The sequence below is a fragment of the Hipposideros armiger genome, unplaced genomic scaffold (genome assembly GCF_001890085.2).
Source record: "Hipposideros armiger isolate ML-2016 unplaced genomic scaffold, ASM189008v1 scaffold_8, whole genome shotgun sequence".
In the NCBI taxonomy this organism is placed as follows: Eukaryota; Metazoa; Chordata; class Mammalia; order Chiroptera; family Hipposideridae; genus Hipposideros; species Hipposideros armiger.
In genome coordinates this window covers 7,904,285-7,925,250 of record NW_017731358.1, presented here as the reverse complement: position 1 = coordinate 7,925,250, position 20,966 = coordinate 7,904,285, and the positions used below count along the sequence as shown (strand labels likewise).

At 32.9% G+C, this 20,966-nt stretch overlaps 1 protein-coding gene across 1 annotated transcript in view; it reads left to right on the top strand.

Moving 5' to 3' along the window:
* STXBP5L (syntaxin binding protein 5L) overlaps nt 1–20,966 on the top strand; it is a 241,372-nt gene that overhangs the window by 111,281 nt on the left and 109,125 nt on the right. The window contains exons 12-15 of the mRNA XM_019650992.1: nt 3,620–3,692; nt 6,196–6,343; nt 7,280–7,347; nt 18,311–18,351. Coding sequence (XP_019506537.1) covers nt 3,620–3,692; nt 6,196–6,343; nt 7,280–7,347; nt 18,311–18,351 — 330 coding nt within the window. The remainder of the gene's footprint in view (nt 1–3,619; nt 3,693–6,195; nt 6,344–7,279; nt 7,348–18,310; nt 18,352–20,966) is intronic.

Genomic DNA, 20,966 nt, shown 5'->3' with positions numbered 1-20,966 from the left:
ACAAATAGTATACTGGATTCTAATGATAATGAAATATTTTGATAATGAAATCTAAAGCATTAAAAAGGGTGAAACATCAAAAAAGAGAACTAGCACACACACACACACACACACACACACACACACACACACACACCCCCCTTACCACATTTTCAAGAGGGAACATATAGATACAGGAAAAAGAGTGCTGGATTTGAAGACAGAATATTTGGGTTTATGATTTAGCTCTATCACTTACTAGCTATGTGACCTTGGGTAAGTCACTTTATATTTATAAGTTTGATTTATTATTTGTAGAAAGAGAATAATATTGATTCCACATGAATATTGGAAGGCCAAAGTGAACATACTTTGTAAACTATGAAGATGTATAAATTGTGAGTTGTATTATATATGTATTAATTTTTTTTAATTCTTCAGTTTCATATTTAAAAGGTGGGATAAGTTGTTAGAAGATAACAATCAATGTGGCACTTTATTTCCAGAGTTGCTGGGGACAAACTGCCTTTGTTGTTAATTAATCAACAATAATTTATTGGATGCTTCTATGACCTCAGTACTGTAAGAACTTGCTGAGGATACAGATGAAGTATGAAACTGATCTCTGATGTCAAATCATATAAAATCTGGTTAGATGAGGGAGATAATTATGACTTAAGTTTAAAAAAATAATTACATCTATAATACATCATCTATGTATCACATTGTGTGTTCACCACCCAGAGTCAGTTGTATACTTGAAACCTATGTAACTTTACTAACCATTGTTACCCCAATAAAATTTAATTAAAAAAATGACATCTTAAATGCTGAGTTATATGGGACAGAGTTTTAAAAATGTACTAATTTAAGGCTAGTCAGATAGTCAATGACAAATATTAATCCTAAGCTTTGTGGGAAAAATAGAATTTAGATAGGCTTTGAAGAATGACTTGGGCCTTGAAAAGGATGTTGAAATTGTGAGTTTGTTAAAGTGAGATCAATTTTGAGAAAAAAATGAAAGCCTTTTGTAGATATTTAGAAATAGGGAGTGACAGAGGAATTTTGAGGAAATGTTAAAATGAAAGACAGCAGTGTTTTTAATAAGATTTGCCCAAAAGATGTGGGTTTGAAGAGAGAGACACTGAAATCTAAAAAATTCCAGATTCCAGCTGGGAGGCTTTTGTGATAATGTGCATTAAAATGGTCAAGATCTGAAACAGAGTACTGCCTGTAGGAATGGAAAGAGGAAAACCCACTGAATTTGGTCAACAATTGGATTAGGAGTGACATGATAGGTGAGTCAAAGATAACTTTTTAAAGAATAGTGGTTTCATATGCAGCAATAACAATTTTTGAAAAGAGAAAGATAAATCTGATTATGAAGTTGTTTAGAGAACAGAGAAAGAGAGGGAAAAGGTATTTAATATTTACTTATGAACATCAGAATATAGAAGTTCTTTGGGGTTATGAGAATGAGTAATAAACAAAGGAAGAAAGAACAAACAGAGGACCAAAAGCTGAATTTAAAAAAATGCCTCCTATTGAAGAGCCTAGCAAAAAAAGATGTGTGTGCCAGCAATAGAAACTGAAAATGTGTGGTTGCAAAGATCAAACATTTTGTGTGTAAGTAAATTTCTGTACATCAATAGAAATGTTAGGACAATTTCTAATAATGTTAAATGAATGATAAATGTACTGTGAGCAAGTCTAATCACTTCCAAGCCACATATATGTCTTTGTTTTTCAGATAAGTGATAATGAAAATGGAAATTTTATTTGTCAGGGTCTAGGAAGTAGTTTAATTTTACTCAGTAAAATATTAGATTGTCGGAAAAATCATGACACATTTTTGCAATGAAAAACAGAAAAACTACGTCATGACTTTTCTGACAATCCAATGTAAATGTACTTTATTAACCGTTTCTAATTAAAATAATACATGACAATGCCAGATAAGTCCCCTACAATACACAACAGTATATAATGAAAACTTTCTCTGCCCTTCCAGAGGCAACCATTGTTACTAAATTTCTTATGTAGTGTCCTCAAAATAATCTATGCTTCTCAACTAATAATTTTCCTAAAAATGGTAGAGAAGAAAAAGAGGAAACTCGTAGTAGTATAGAACCCCAGTGGTCTTCCAACTGAAAAACAAATAATCAAACAAAAACAACCCAGAAGTGTGGAAACTTAAAAACAGCTCTAAGAGATAAGAAGGGAGTAAAAGCCTCAGTTTGAGAACAGTTTGAGTAGCCAACAGTAAGACCGCATGCTGTCACATAGATGTGCACCCAGATGACATGCTCCTTCTAGGTTTCGGGGGCTTTTGTTTTAGTTTTTCTCTCACAGCATGTGACTTATGAATAGGCTCTATAACTTCTCAGGACTGGGAAAGTCATCTATTCGTTTCCCATCCAAGACTTGAATACTCTGAACAGAATACCTGCCAAGTGATTTAGGATTAAACACCTCTTAAACTGGCCAGTAGAAACTGCTGGTATAATGAAAGCAGGATAGAATTTAGAGTCAAATCTGGGTTAAAATTTCAGCTCTGTCACTTGCTAGCTTTATAAACTTGTGCCAATCTTGTAACCTTTTTGGACCTCAGTTACTTTCTATGTAATATAAAAATAGTAATGCCTGTTCTAGTTACTGAGAATCAAATATCATGTATGTAAAATGTTTTTGTAAATACTTTTTCTTTAAATTGAGAGTAACACTTTACTGTGGCTTTCCCAAATTAGTCCTTTATTATAGCAATATCCTCCCTAACCACTATAACTAAATTAGCACTCCCCCACCAACCATAAGTCATTTTTTACACCACTACTCGTATTATTTTTTTCATAGCTCACATTACTTTATGAATTAATCTTATTTGTTTACTTGTTCATGGTTTATATGCATCCCTAGAATATAAACTCCATGAGAACAAGGACCTTGTCCATCTTATTCTCCACATAGCCTTTCTTCTTACAAAATTTCTGGAACATATTGAAGAAAGGAAGGGAGGGAGGGAGGCAGGAGAAAGGGAGAGCTGAATTTTAAGAACTTGAAAATCCTAGACTATCCTCAGATTCTCTGCTTTTGAGAGGTATATACCATTGCGCACAGAGTAGGCAATCTTTAAGTACATGTTAAGTTACACTAAATTAAATGCAACTAAATTAAATGCAAACTTTTTAGTATGAGTGTTGCTCTCATAGAGAGGTGAATATGTATCACAGATCACAGAAGATCACAGAACTACTATTTCCTTAGTATATCTCCTTGTAGGCATGAAATTAAATCTAAAATATAAGGTTATGGAAGAAGAAATGTTTGTGAGATGGAGATTACAAACTCACTCTCTTCCAATAATCTATCACCACCTCATTATTTTGGAGATATATTTAGCTCTATGGTATACAACTTCTCAGTTTTTCCTTGTGTCCTGTAATGGTTGTAAACATTAAGTTTGAGAAACACAACATATGTTTTCTAAAAGTGCTCTTATTACTTCTTACTTTAGTTCATATTTTGGTCTTCTTAAAACATTTAAATAACATTTGTACAGCAGATAAAAAAATGTAAGTTTGATGATTTTGTAAAATGTGGAATATGGAAAATTTTCCTTTTTTTTTTTTTTTACTTGCAGAATTTCAAGAACCCTATGCAGTCGTAGTACTTCTGGAGAAAGATCTCATTGTAGTTGATCTGACGCAAAGCAAGTAAGCTCTCCATGTTCAGAATAACTACTATTTTTAAAAACTAACATTTTAAAACTCCACTCATTACAGTTAGAATACTGGAGGACATTGTAAATAATTGGCATTAGTATTTGTAGATGGTAAATATTCTTTATGTGGACTATTGTTTTGCTAGAATTACAGACATGTAATTTGGTTCAATAATGAAAACTAACCAGAAAAATTCAGGGGACACTGAGAAAATAAAAAAGATTTTAAAGGCAGCACCTAAAGTTTGGAGACTCAGGACACACAAAATGGATCACATTTCTGCTATTTCCCTAAGCAAGAGCAATTGTTAAGAAAACATGTACAATATACTATGTGGCCATCTGCTAGTCTATTGACTAAAGGAAAATGGCACATGATAAAAGTATTATTGGACTCCTGCAGCAGTCAGTACAAAAGAGGAGGATCTTGGGGGCAGAGAAGTTGGAGGCCTTGTTTTACATTCTTTGCTTGTTCATTATGGTGTGGGCAATGGAAACAAATATAAAATATTGCTGTAGGAGTGGTGCTCTCTACTCCTTTACATGAACAGTAAAATATAGACTTGAAATTTATGAACACTGTCTTCCTGCTACACATTTTCATTATAATGATGATAGGCATAGAACTGATTTTCCCTCATTTTGTGTTTTAGACCTACTGATCTTCTTTTAGCCTCTTGTATTTTTAGAACTTCTGTATATTCTCTCTCCTCTGCATGGAAAAATTTTCCTTTCCTCTTTCTCCTTATTAACATCTTATCTATAAGAATCTCAACTCAGACATCATTTCCTCATTTAAAAAAACCTTTCATCATCTATATAATTTGGTCAAATATCCTATTAAGAGTTTTTCGACATTCCTCTCCACAGCTTTTGACAAAGATGAAATTTTCCATTTGTTATTGTTTTAAAGATTGTCTCCCTACTAGATTGTAGGCCTCATAAAGAGGGGGCTTTGTTTCCACATGGTCTAAGTTATCAATACATTTTTGTTGAATGAATTACAGTCTGAGTTTTACTTTCGATATAGTTTATAAATGTAAAAGCTGAAGTTCTTCTTTATGACCATTTGCAGCATATAATATTATAATATTTTGAAAGAGATATAGGATTTGGGCCATATGGTAATCATAACTGAACTTTGCCTAGCTGCTACATTTATCAATATTAAACCTGATTAAGTTTTGCATACATGTATGGATTTATTCCTCTTTCTCTAAATTCTAATATAGGTTTTATTAAAGTGCATTCTTCTGATCTCATTGGTACTCAACTCATCTTTCTGTGCCATATTTTTTGGTTCCTCATACCTTCTTTAAGCTGTTTAACAACCTCCAAGGCCCACTATACTTTACCCATAATACTCACTTTCTTTAGTGTATACATTTATTCTTTTGTTTTAAACTTTTATTGTACAAAATACACATAAGTTCCCACTTTAATACATTTATTCTTATACTTTTCTTTACCTTATGTAAGCATGTCAATTGACATTTTTGTTTGCAAATTTTTATCTAACATTTCACCTTCTTCAGTACCATGTTTAAAAATCTATGTGACATTCCTATTTCATTGTCTATTACAAGAATTTTAACATGTCAGAGACTAAATATATTCTTCTTCCCTCCAAATAGTTACCTTTCAGTCATGTTAATGTTAATTAAGTTCCCACTAATAGGTAGAGAAAATTATTTTTAATAGCCTTTCCCCCAAAAAAACCACATTGTATCAGAAGGAACATGATCACACAAACCTAGAACAGATGCAGCGTAGAATAATACTCAATTTTTTCTACAGTGCCTGGTACATCTGGTACCTAAGAAGTGCACCATATATTATGGCTATAAGAATTCTTAATTTGGTTTTGTACTGATACTCCTTTTTAAAATTATAGTAGGCATGAGGATATGAAATTTACTGCATCCATAAGTCTGCATTCCCATAGTGTTCTGTAGTTTACATAGGAAATCATTTTAAGCATATATAATCACACTCATTTTTCAATTACTCCTACAAAAAACAAAACCGAAATACTTATATATTATCTCTCTTGGAATAAACATGTCAAATTTGCTAAGATATTTTAATACTTATAAGTATGTTATATAAATATTTAGATTATAAATTGTACATAGATAAAGCACCTCATTGCTATCTTTTAATGTATTGACTGATAAGTCAACTTGCTTAATATTTTCAGTTTACCAGAGTTCATTCTATCTGTATTAGCAAAATGATGTCACTGTGGCATTTTTTAATTACAGAAAATTAAAAATTTATTTAAGTAAAATTCTACCTGTATTCGTTATACATTTTATAGATAAATATTTTTAAAAGAGCATTCTTGTTCATGTGATCCTGGTTTTATGATGCTTAAAAAACAATGAAATGAAACATGTAGTTAATATTTAGAAGATTTTAGGTTTTGTTTTATAAAATTTATTTCATTTTTTATCATTGCAAAATGACACTAATATATTGTCTTCATTTATTAGTTTTCCAATCTTTGAAAATCCATATCCCATGGACATTCATGAATCACCAGTAACATGCACAGCCTATTTTGCTGATTGCCCACCAGATTTGATTCTAGTACTCTACTCTATAGGAGTCAAGCATAAAAAACAAGGATACAGTAATAAGGTAAAAGTAACAATGAAAAATAAGTTGTCTTGTATTCATATTCATATCATATGATTATACTTTTTCCTGTTATTTTATTTTCTGACTTTCCATATAAGAATAGTTTAACTAAATTCTTTTGAAATCATAATAAGCTGGCATCTGTAAAAGACATAATCTCTGAAATTCAAATTTCCTGAATACTATATAGCTTTAAGCATACAGGAATATAAGTTACTTATGTAATAAGTATATAACTATATACTAATACATACTTATCTATCATGAATATAATAAATATATATTTAAACTAATATGTTTGAATCATAAAATGTAATTTATAATTATTTCAGGTAAAAGATTATGTTTTATGAAATTCAAAAGTCAACTCTTTCTAGTTAACATTTTGTATAAATCAATGGTTGACAAGACATAATTATCAAAGATCGTTTGTTCAACAACTTTCTAGAATTCCATTTTGTTATATTTAACTATGGGATTCAAATACTTACAGTTGTAATAGACCACTTATTATGATATTTATTATTTGTATAGGTCTACTGGGATGGACAGCTTCAGGGCAGCATGATTTATGTAGTATTCTGTGTTAAATGGCACCACAATAGTTGGGTGGTACACAGCCTATGTGGCAAATGTTGCAACACTGTTCTTGTATAATTAAAAATACTTCTTTGATTTTTTTTATATGAATGGTAATACTTGTTAAAATTGATATTTTTAAAGGTGATGGAATTATGCATTTGGAATTGTTTATTTAATGAAAGAATTAAAAGATAGCCACATATTTCATCTTCCATTACTTGCTTTTCAAGGGAAAGCTATTGCTTTTTAAGGGAAATTTTAACCATTATTTTAAAATATGTTTACTTTAAAATTTTAAGTTATTCAAATTAAAAAACATAAAACTCATAAACTCTTCCTGGATAATCTGTTTAGGAGTGGCCAATCACTGGAGGAGCTTGGAACCTTGGAACACAAACATATCCAGAAATTATTATTACTGGGTAAGTGGGATGTAATTTGTGAGTCTTATCAATTTATCATCAAAAATATTTCATTGACTTTTTACACTTTCCCATAATTGTGCTGTAGGCAGACTGACAGTTTAAGTAAAAGTTAAAATATGAGACATAACTTCTATCCAAGAACTGTAACATTGATGGAAGATTGAAACAAATGAAAATATAGACTTATAACAAAAATAAATATTGGGTCGTCGGGAAAGTCATGATGTATTTTTCTATGTTTTTCAATCAAAAATGCATCATGACTTTCCTGATGACCCAATACATGTAGATTATAAAAGCAGAAGAAATTCAAAAGATGAAAAATCATGAGAGACTAATCAAGGAAGAATTCCTGTGGAAATCATAGATTATCAGCCTTAGAAAGGCCCTTACCAACATCTCTTGAACCCCACCAAATCACTGTTTTATTTTCCCATCAGGTGGTTATTTAAATATGCTTCAAAACTTAAAGCACCAGAAATGTCACTACTTCCTGTAGCAATCCACTTCATGCTCTAATGTTGGGAATGAAAATAGAGACATAGCAACAGATAAAGATGGTATTTAAAAGATAGGAAGGAGCTCTGCTTATGGGACAATAGAGTAGATGTACTTTTTCCTATTCTTCCTACTGAGTATAACTAAAACCCTGGATATTATATATTAAACAAACACAAGATAACTGGAAAAGATGGAGAGAATTCAGACTGCCAAGGCCTCCAAGACCAAAGGAATGACATGGTGGTGAGTTTCCTAGGTTTTCTTTTTGCCTCACATATCCCAGAATTGGAGCTGAAGAAGCTGGCAACCTGGATCGGCCAATGGGCACAGACAAAAAAAGAAAAACAACAACAAAAGCTACCTCTCTGTAGCCAAAGTATGAGAAAAGGGGCAGCCTATCAAGACAGAAAACTTTTAGAAAATAATCTCTCTACTTTAGCTCTCACCACCACAGATAAAAACTATGGCCCCATCCCACCCCGCTGAAGAAAAAGCTGAGAGGGGAACCTAGACTTTCACTCTTGTCAGGCTGTAACAAGGTTCCTCAGATTCCCCACAAGGGAGTTTCAGTCTTCTACACTGAGCAAAGGCTGAGTGGGAAGCTGGAACTTTTAACCCTACTGGGTGATAATGAAACCCCTCATCTGTGGTGTCAGAGGAGATCATGTGGGGACCAGAATTCCCACCACTGCCAAGCACTAACAAGGAGCCACACACCCACTCTACGTTTTGTGTCAATTGAAGTCCAGTGAGGAAGGAAAAATGAAAGAGGACAGGGCTGAAAAAAGTACATACGTAAATAATGGCTGAAAACTTTCCATATTTTGCAAAAGACTTGATCCTATAGATTCCAGAAGCTGAGTGAACCACAAGAAATCCACAACAAGACACATCATAGTCAAACCTCTGAGCACTAAACGCCAAGAAAAAAATTATGAAAAGTACAAGAGAGAAATGACAGCATAACTACAGGGCAAAACCAATGTGAATGACAGTGGGTTTCTCATCGGAATCTGTGGAGTCTAGAAGGAAACCTGAATCTTTTTCAAGTGCTGCTAGACAAGAACATAGCAATCCAGAATCCTATACCCAGCAAAAGTATCCTTCAGGAATTTAAGGGGAAATTAATACATTCTTAGAAGAAGGAAACAAAGAATTTGTCAACCTATCCTATCCTAAAAGACCTACCCTAAAAGAATGGCTAGAGGAAGTTCTCTGAACAGAAAGCAAATGATAAAAGAAGGAACCTTAGACTATAGGGAAGGAAGGAAGAACACAGTGCAAAAATATAGGTAAATACAGTAGACATTCCTTCTCTTGAATTTTTAAAATTATATTTGATGGTTGAAGAAAATATTATAGTTTCATTGTCTGATGTGGTTCTACATATATAGAGAGGAAATATTTAAGACAATTATAACTGGGAGAAGATAAAGTGATATAAAGAGAAATAAGGTTTTCATACTTCTCTTGAAATGGTAGTATTATGACACCAGTAAACTGTGACAAGCTATGTAACACTCAAAGCAACCATTAAAAGAACCCTATGCAAATAGATACACTCAAACATTATTGACACATCAAAATGAATATGCTAAAATAATTAAAGTAATCCATAGAAAGGCAGAGAAAAAATAAAACAGGAAAAAACAGAAAAGAAAAAAAAAGAGACTTAAGCCCTAATAGATCCATAATTACATTAAATGTAAATGTTCTAAATATACAAATTCAAATTACAGATTGGCATAATAGATTAAAAAACATGACCCAACTCTAAGCTATTTATAATACACTCACTTCAAATATAATAGTATAGTCACATTGAGAGGAAAAAGATGGAAAAATACTCTATAAAAGAATTGATGAAGAGTAATATCAGCAAGATGTCAGAATAGGTAGCCCTAGACGTCATTCCCCCACAGAGACACTGATGTAACAACAACATATGGTCCAGAAAGCCTTTATGAAAATTCCAGAAGCCAGTAAAAAGTTGTAGTGGTCAGGCAAACTCAAAGCCCACAACAGCCACATTGAAATGGGTAAAAATAGCCATTTTATTTTATTTTAACTCCTCCCCCAAATTGACATAGCTCATGTACAGGAGGAAAGCCCAACTTGCATCTTCTTTCATGAGAGGGAGAGAGGAGAAGAATATATATCCTGTATTCCTGCTTTTCAGGGGACTTCCCAAGAGATTAGATTTCGTCTCACTGAAGTCAGAGTACTGATAGAGCGTGGTGGGTACCCAGGGGCTACAAAAAACAAAAGAGAGCTCAGTAGTTGTTGAGTGCCAAAATAAAACAAAACAAAACAAAACTTGCAGTACTGAAGAAAGACAATAGTGGGAACATGAAACTACAAGTTCCTGAAAAAGAAACGAGCAAACCTCTCTAATTGGGAAATTACCCACACTGGCCCAGAGAAGACACATCTCCATTAAAGTTTTGAGAGGCCCCAGGATCTCTACTTAGCCTGACTGGTGAAGGTCTTCCCCTGTAGAAAGCTAGTTCATAACAGGGGGCTGTATTTTCAAATGCTAAATTCACAACAATAACAAGGCACACAAAGAAACAGAGAAACATGGTTCAATCAAAGGGACAAAATAAACCAGAAATTGACCCTCAAAGAATGGTGATATGTGAACTACCTAACAAATAATTCAAAATAATTGTCTTTAAATAGATCAGTGTACTACAAGAGAACACAGATAGAAACTAAATGAAATTTTAAAAAAAATAAGGTATGAGTGAAATGAAAATATGAACAAAGAGATAGAAACTTTTTTTTTTTAAAGAACCAAAAAGAAATTCTGGAGCAGGTGAGTACAATAACTAAGTGAAAATTTTACTAGAAGGGATCAATAGCAGACTTAATCATAAGAAAGAATCAGTGAACTAATTTCATAGGTGATATGAAATTACAGTCAGAGAGGTGAAAAAGAGTAAAGAAAAGTGAAGAATGCCAAAAGGATTTATGGGATACCATTAAGCAGAGCAATATAAAGATTATGAAAGTCCTAGAAGGACAAGAGAGAGTAGAGCAGAAAACTTGTTTTAAGAAATAATGACTGAAAAGTTCCCAAATCCAAGGTAGTAAATGGACATCCAAATTGGAGAAGCACAAAATCTTTCAGTGAGGATAAATAAAGAGAGGCCCACACCAAGACATATTGTAGTCAAATTATCAAAGACAAAGAATCTTGACAGCAGCAACAGAAAAGCCACTCATCATGTATATGGAAACTTTCATAGGGTTATCAGTGGATTTTTCAGCAGAAACATTATAGGCTAGAAGGGACTAGAATAATATATTCAAAGTGCATAAAGAAGAAAAAAAGTCAGCCATAAAAACCATATCTGGAAAACGACTTAAAAAATAAAGGAGAAATAATGACCTTCCAAGATAAACAGAAGTTGAGAATGTTTATCACCACTACATCTGCCTAACAAGAATTGCTACAAGGAGTCTTTCAAAGTAAAATGAATGGACACTAGGTAACAAAACAAAAGCATTTGAAAATATAAAGCTCTATGATAAAGATAACTATATAGACAAAAAAACCAGAATCCTTTAACACCATAGTGCTGGTACATAATCACTTTAAATTCAGGTGTAGACTTTAAAAGACAAAAGGATTTTTTAAAAACTATATAACACTATTTTAATGGTTACAAAATATAAAAAGATGTTATTCATAACATCAATAACAAAGTGAGGGGGAAGATATAAAGGAGTAGAGTTTTTTTTGTTTTGTTTTTTAAAGATTTTTATTGGGATATTGGGGGAATGGGAACAGTGCTGGGGAATTGGGGGAAGGGAAACAGATAAGTTGCTGTCGTTTTGTTCTTCAGTCTAGTTGTGGAGGACGTTGCTTCACTGGCCCAAGTTGGCACCATCATTGCGCTCTTCCCGGGCGAGGCAGATCAGTTGCCGGCTTCTGGACGGCCGCTCACTGCGGCTGCTGGCCGCTCACTGCGGCTGCTGGCCGCTCACGCTGGCTGCTGGCTACACACGGTAGCCCATGGCAACCCACTGCCTCAGGGGCTGCAGCCTATGCCATTGCCGGCGACTCACGGCAGCCCAGCTCCAGGTTGAGCTGTTGTTCAGCATCTTAGCTATGGAGGGCAGTGTCACTGGCCCTCATATGTGGGATCCGAACCGGGGCCCTCTGGCGTCCCAAGCCAGTTCTTAACCATCGTGTCACTCGGCCGGCCCAAGGAGTAGAGTTTTTGTATTTAACTGATGTTAAGTTTTTATCAGTTTAAAATAGATTGGTATAATTATAAGAAGTTTTATGTAATACACATAGTAACTACAAAGAAAATACCTATAAAATATGTGCAAGAGAAAATCAGCATGTCACTGGAAAAAAAAATCAATGAAACACAAAGGAGGGCAGTGAGAGCGGAAATGAAGGACAAAATAAATACAAGATAGACTAAAACAATTTAAAAATGGTAATAGCAAGTCCTTCTGTATCAGTTATTTCTTTAAATGTAAGTGGATTAAACTGCCATATCAAAAGACATAAAGTGATTAAATGGATAAAAAAACAAGATCTAACTATATGCTGTCTACATGAGATTCACTTTAGATATAAGGACACACATGGGCTAAATGTGAAACAATGGATAAAGATATTCCATGCAAATGCTAACCAAAAGAGAACAGGGGTGACCATATCTATATCAAACAAAATAGGCTTCAAGCCAAAAACTGTCATAGGAGGCAAAGAAGGACACTGTATAATGATAAAATGGTCAATTTACCAGAAAGAAATAAAATTTGTAAATATATATGCACCTAACAACAGAACACCAAATATATAAAGCAAGCATTGACAAAATTAAAGGGAGACATAAGGCAGTACACAAAAATAAATTTTAATACCTGACTGTCAATAATGAATACATTACTTAGAACATCAATAAGAAAACAGAGGACTTGAACAATTCTATATACCAAATGTACCTACAGACATATACAAAACATGCCACACAATAACAGAAGAATATACTTGTATATTCTTCTCAAGTACACACAAGACATTCTCCAGGATCACATTTAACCCACAAAACAAGTCCAAACAAACTTAAGAAAATTGACGTCATAACCACAGTGAAATGACACTAGAAATCAATAGCAAAGGAAGACTGGAAAATTCACAAAATATGTAGAAATTAAACAACACCCTCTTGGATAACCAGTGGATCAGAGAAGAAATTACAAGGAAATTAAGAAAATATCTTGGGAGAAATGAAAATGTGATGTATTAAAAGTTATGGGATGCAGGAAAAACACTATGAAGAGGTTTATACATAAACATCTAAGAAGTTTCTAGCAGTAAATGCCAACATTAAAGAAAGATCTAAAATCAACAACCTAACTTTACACCTAAAGGGATTAGAAAAAAGAAGAAAAATCTAAACCCAAAGATAACAGAAGGAAAGAAATAAAAAAGATTAGAGCAGATATAAACATTAAAAAATAGACAATAGAAAAATAATAGAAAAATATGTAGAACTGAGTTTTTTTTTAAAAAATCCACAAAATTGACAAACTTTTAGCTAGATTAAGAAAAAAAGAGAAAACACTCAACAAAAATCAGATATAAAAGAGGAGTATTACAATTGATGCCACAGAAATAGAAAGGTTTGTAAGATACTATTGTGCCCTGAACAGGGGCCGGCCAAATGGCTTATTGGTTAAGAGTTGGCTTGGCAGTGCGAGCTCTGAGCAGCAGGGCCACGGGTTCGGATCCCACATGAGGGCCAGTGACGCTGCCCTCTACAGCTAAGATGGTGAACAACAGCTCAACCTGGAGCTGGGCTGCCGTGAGTCGCCAGCCACGGCGTAGGCTGCAGTGTGGCTACAGTGGGCTGCCATAAGCTACTGTGAGCGGCCGGCAGCCAGCGTGAGCTGCTGTGAGCCAGCCGTCCAATGGCCGGCGACTGATCTGCCTCAGCCAGGAAGAGCGCAATGATCACAAAACCAACATGGGCCAGTGAAGCAACATCCTCCACAACTAGACTGAAGAACAAAAGGACAGCAACTTGCCTGTTCCCCTTCCCCGATTCCCCAACGCTGTTCCCAACCCCCAATTTCCCAATAAAATCTTAAAAAAACAAAACAAAAAAAAACCCCTACCCTGAACAATTATATACCAACAAACTGGATAACCTAGAAAAAATTGTAAGTTTGAAAACATACAAACTACTAAGCCTAAATTATGAAGGAATAAACAAATCTGAACAGATTTATAACTAGTAAAGAAATTGAATAAATATTAAAAACCTTCCCAATGAAGAAAACCCTAATACTAGATGGCTTCACAAGAGAATTCTACCTAACATTTAAATAATTATTAATACCAGTCCTCAAAATCTTCCAAAAAATTGAAGAGGGAACAATACCAAACTCATTTTATGGGGATGTCATTATCCTGTTATCAAAATCAGACAAAGATACTACCAGAAAAGAAAACTACAGAACAGTAGCCCCAATAAATGTCAGTGCAAAAATCCTCAACAAAATACTAGCAAACCGAACTTAGCTACACATAAAAGGATTATACATTATAATCAAGTGGGACTTATTCCTGGAATGGAAGGATGGTTCAACATAAGAAGATCAATCAATGTGATACATTAAACAGAATTAAGGATAAAAACCACATGACCATCTTAGATAATGCAGAAAAAGTATTTAATAAAATTAGATACACTTTCATGATAAAAACACTTAACAAACTAGTAATAGAAAATTTCCACAACATAATAAAGGGCATATATAAAAAGTATACAGCTAACATTATACTCAATGGTGGAAAACTCTTGAGTTTTCCCTCTAAGATTAGGAACAAAGGAAGGATGCTCATTCTCACAATGTGTATACAACATAATGCTGGAAAACCTAGCCAGAGCAATCAGGCAAGAAAAATAAAGGCATCCAAATTTAAAAAAAATATTTAAAGTTATCTGTTTTTAAATGACATGATCTTGTATGTGGAAAACTCATAAGTTCTCCTCCCCCCCCCCAGACCACACACACACAACGGTTAGAACCAATAAACAAATCCAACATATTTGCAGGACACAAAATCAACATGCAAAATCAGTTACATATCTGTACTGTACACTGACAATGAACAATCTGAAAGGAAATTAAGAAAATAATACATATTGTTGACCAAAAGAAACTAGATTCAAAATAAGTCATTCTGTATGGTTCCATTGATATACATTTCAAAAATGGTAAAACTAATATAGTGTTAAAAAACAAGATAGTGGCTACCATTGGGGAAGAGGTGGGAAAAGTGATTGGGACAGATGAAAGGCTTTTTTGGGGTGATGTTGATCTGGGTGGTGGTTATACATATGTGTTCACTTTATGACATTTTGTTGTGATATAAACTTATGATTTGTACTATATATGGGTTATAGTTAAATAAAAAGTTATTTTAAAATATCAGGAAGCTACATCTCTGAAAATGTCAAAGTAGCACGTGGTCCCACCACTAAAGAAACGATTAAGCTGGCGAAAACAGAATCATTTTTTATACAATTCTAGAATCTAATAGAAAACGTATAACAACCAGGGGAATGCTTAACAAAGAAACAAGTTGCTATAAAATAAATAAGTCATGGGAATGTAATGTACAGCATGGTAACTATAATTAATACTGTATTGCATATTTGAAAGTAGCTAAGACAGTAAACCTTAAAAGTTCTCATCACATTTAAAAAAAATCTGTAACTATGTATAGTGACAGATGTTAACTAGACTTATTGTGGTGATCATTTCTCAATCTATACAAATATCATATCATTATGTTGTGCACCTGAAACTAATATAATGCATATCAATTATACCTCAGTTTTAAAAAAGAAGAACACATATGTAGATACAAGTTATAAGTAATGTTACTTCTTCAGTTGGGTGGCTGGTTCACAGAATTTCAATATAATTATATTTTATATATTAAGTCTACATTACATGTATTATTCTTTGCATACCAAATATTGCATGATAAAAAATAGAATTAAAGCTTGCTAGAGTATATAGAGTTTCGGACCATAATCCTGTAGACTTTCTCAGTAATAAAAGTTTTTTTTGTTATATCTATAAATTAATAATTAAAGTGCATAAATATGCAAAGCATTTATAGCAGCTTTATTTATAATAGCCAAAAACTGAAACAATCCAAATGTCCACCAACTGATAAACAAATGTGGTATATCCATACAATGGAATAGTATTCAGCAATAAAAATTTTGATACATGCAAAAAGGCAGAGATTAGCCTCAAAAACAGTATGCTAAATGACAGAGACATGAAGAATAAATATTGTGTGGGTTCCACTTAACATGAAAACTCTAAGGAAAAAAATCTAGGCAGAAAGTAGTCAGTGGGTATCTACTGGAGATGGGAAAGGGGATTTTATATTAGCATGAGGTAACTTTTGGGATGATGGAAATGTTCTAAAACTGGATTAAGGTGTCAGTGGGACAACTGTATAAATTTACTAAAAGTTACCAAACTGTACATTTATAATGAGTGAATTTTATGGTATATAAATTATGTTTCAATAAAGCTGTTAGCAAAATGAAACCTCTCAGTCAGCAACTACGAACCTCTCAAAAAAATCAAGTGATCCTATATACGTGGGCCTTTTTCTGGACCCTCTACTATGTTCCATTGATCTATGTATCTATTTTGTTTTGCCAATATTAATAACTGTGCTAGATTTAGCATGAGACTTAAAGTTAGGTAGTTTGAAACCTCAAACTTTTTTTTATTTTTCAAAATTGCTTTTGTGTGTTCTAGTTCTTCTACCTTTCTACATAAATTTTAGAATCAGTTTGTTGCTTTCTACAAAAAATTTTTCTGGCATATTTCTATTGAGATAACATTGAATATATACATTATTTGGGGACAACAGACATCTAGTAGGTCTTCCAATTTAAGAATATATTGTATCTCTCTATTTATTTAAGCCTTTGATTTCTTTGATCAGCATCTGGTAGTTTTTAGCATACAGATCTAGTACAAATTGTATTAATTTATATGTAAGCATTTCATATGTTTTTTATTTAAAGTTTATTGGGGTAACAATAATTAGTAAACTTACATAGGTTTCAAGTGTGTAATTCTCTAATACATCATCTATATATCACATTGTGTGTTTACTACATAAGTTTTTTTGATGTTTTTGTAAATGCTACCGCTTTGTCATTTCAATTTCCAAATATTTATTGGTATTATGTAGAAATACAGTTAATTTGTGTACATTGGCCTTGTAGTTTATAATTGTGCTAAATCCATTATGAGTTCTAGTATCCCTTCTGCAGATTCTTTGAAATTTTCTATATAGCTGATTATGTGATCTGCAAATAGAGAGAATTTTATTTCTTCTTTTTCAATCTTTATTCCTTTTATTTCTTTTTCTTCCTTTGTTGCAATATTTAGGGCCTCCAATATGATGTTGAATAAGAATGGTGGGAGTGAACATGTTTGCTTTTTTGTTGATCTTAGAGGGAAGGTATTCCAGCTCTTTCACCATTATGTAAGACATCTGCAGGTTGTTCCTAGATGCCCTCTAGCAGGTTGAAGAAGTTTCCTCTGCTCCTAATTTATTAAGTTTTTTGTTTTTTTCATGAATGTATGATAAATTTTTGTCAAATGCTTTTTCTGCATTTATTGAGAGGATCATGTGGTTTTTCTTTTTTAATCTGTCAGTTTGATTAATTACAACATGGTGATTGATTTTTTTTTTTAATGTTTGGCCTTGCATTCCTGGGATAAACTCCACTTAATATGATGTATTATCCTTTCTATTTATTTCTTGATTTCATTTGCTGGTATTTTCACAGTTTTACACCCATGCTTGAGGGATATTGATTTGTAATTTTCTTGTGATGTTTTTTCCTGGTTTTGGTGTCAGGGCAAAGCTGACCTCATTAAATGCATTGGGAAGCATTTTCTATGTTATTTTCTAGATGAGTTCTTATAAAATTCCCATTATGTAATTACCAAATAATGATACAACTCTAGATAGGTTTAAAGATTTGCTTTTCATATTTTGAAGCTTACCTTTAATTTCACCATGATATTCACTTCGAAATTATTTTAACATAATCAAAATTAATTCAGGTATCTTATTTATTGAATGTAAACAGGTTTATATAAAAATATTACTCATTTTCCACAGGCCAATTTTCATTGCTCTCATAAAATCTTCTTACAGTAAAATCTAAATCATTATTGTTCCTTTTAAAATTTAGATTTTAGTGTACTATTTAAAAAATAAACATTGTTTTGAACTTAGAAATGGTTTAGCATACACTAGTTTTCATTGGAATGCTATTTTTAAATCGAATTTTAACAGTAACTAAAGTTTTATACTTTTAGAATGATTTTTTATTATACTTTAATTAATGCTAATTTATTTTTCATATAGTCATGCAGATGGATCAATAAAATTTTGGGATGCTTCTGCAAGTAAGTTTTAAGTTTCTCCTTCTATAACAGAAAATAATTGGTTAATATTAACATAGCCATTCAGCACTTTTTAGTTTGGACAATTAGCATTTCAGGTACATTTTTAGTATACATATATAGTTGTGTTACAAAAATCTGTTTCCTATATTATTAGATCAATTTAAAATATTTTTACTGCACTTTGCTTTTATAATATAAACATACAGGATTGCAGTCACTGTTTATCACCAATCATTATATTTACAAGAGGCATAGTACATTGGAAAAAGTATCAAAAATTTTCAGATTAATTCTGTTCAAGTAATTTCCTTCACCTTCTAGTTCTTTGGCCTTGGAAAACTGCTTTTATCCTACTAGTCTTCACTTTTCTTTTCCACTTGTTTACCACATCCTGGGAGAATCAAAAGAAGTGATTTGATAAATGTAAAATTTATTTTTATATTTTTGAGAATTACATAATGTAAGGAGGAAATAAGGTACTTTGCTCAACATTGAAGAGCATGCACAGAAAGATATTTAAGACTTGATTATACTCATACATACCCTTCAGCAAATTTATAGTCACTAGAAAAGAGAAAGGAATGCGTGTATGTAACTACAGGGTAAGTGATATGATCAGAACTCCAAATGTAGTACAACCCAAATTCTATGTTATTGGAAATGGGAGAGTTATTTGAACCAGGTAGATCCAGGAAGGATATTTTGATGGTGTAAAACATAACGTGAGTTTTGGAAGATAGTTAGTATTTTGACAGTCAGGAATAGGAGGATAAGAGGCGAACAATGACTCCAAGTTTCTGAGTATGATTAACCAGAACGATGTAGGTAACTCTTTTGGAAATAAGGACTTTAAGAGAGTTCTGGAAGTTTGGATTTTGTAGTAACACCAGAAAATCAAGTAAAAATGTCTAGGAGGTAAGAAAAATAGTCAAGAATGGGAACTAATGAAGATGCAGCTTAAAAGTGATATTCAAAGCTATAAGTGAACAGCTTCTGAGAAAGACTACGATAAACAGAAAAGCAGAAGGGAGAAGGTTGACTATTGAGATACTCTTAGCCTGTAAGCTAGAGTTCTCCAGCAATGGAACAAACCATCAGCAAGAGAAAATAATTAAGATTTAAAGCCATGAATTCTGAGGCCTTTTATGACCTCACACAATAAGCAATTGCGCAGGAGGAAATTCCAAAAAACAACAGATTTTCTTTTGGTGAACTTTTCACGTAAATCCAAATTTGTTCCAGGAATAAAATTAATCACATAGCAATGTCGTTGCTCCTTTCCCACCACCTCATAGTCACTCCTTAGCTTCTAAAATGTGAGAAGACACTTTAACACTTTAATGATAGAGTACATACCCACCCTTAAGCATATCTGATAATATTTTAACAAGTTAATTTTTAAGTAAGATACTATTTTATCACATTCAGAACATATATTGCAAAGGTTTGCAGCATTTTAAATACTCCTACTGTAATCAATTATAAGAAAAAATCTCCAATTTAATGGATGTCATTGAATAAATATTACTTAGTTTGCCAATTTTGTGGAATACTGCCTAGTACAGGAAGTAAGGTTATCCTGCATTTGAATAATTGAATTATTGTATTCATTTTTAACTGCTGTGTAATAAAATTACCACAGTTTGTCAACTTAAAACAATACCCATTTATTGTCTCACAGTTTCTGTGTGTCAGGAATCTGGGTATAGTTTAGCTGGATTCTTTGCTCAGGATCTCCTGAGACTATAGTCAAGGTGTTAACTAGGGTTGCAGTTTCATGTGATTCAGGGTCCTCTTCCAGGCTCATGTGGTTGTTGGCAGAATTCATTTTCTTAAAATTTTACATCTCATGGTAATATGTTTCTTCAAGGCCAGCGAGGGAGTATGTCTCTAACCTCAGGGAGTCCCTTTTTTAAAAGGGCTTGCCTGATTATGTCAGCCCTCTTAAGGATCTCTGTTGATTAACTCAAAGTCAACTGATTAGTGACCTTGATTATGTCAGCAATATTCTTTTACTATTGCCATGTCACATAAAATAATCATGGGGGTAATTTTCCATTTTGACCTAGAAGCAAGGATAGAGCACCTACCTTTCCTATTTTGTAAACTATTTTAGTTTGACATAATTTCAGGCTTGCCAAAAAATTGCAACTAAATACAATGAAGTGTTGTATATAATGTTTAGCCCGATTCCCAAATATATATAGTACATTTCTGTATATAGTACATTTCAGTATATTCAGTATATAGTACATTTCTGTTATGCTTGTGTACATATGTGTGCTCTCTTTCTCCCCCTTACTTTCTCCCCTCCATATATTTAAACACACATACCTATATATTTACATATACAGAGGGTGCCAAAAATACATATACACATTTTAAGAAAGGAAAACTATATTAAAATTGTGATACTCAATATATACTGATGACAAAAGATGAGTACAAGTCATGTTTTGACTTCTGCAATTACAAGAGGTGCTCAGAGTGGTTACCATCAGTGCCCAGATACTTCTGATTACGGTGAACTACTGCTTGAGCAACACTGACCAAAGCGTCCACTTGTATACATTTTTTTGGCACCCCTGGTGTATAGCTTTTGTAACGACTTGAGA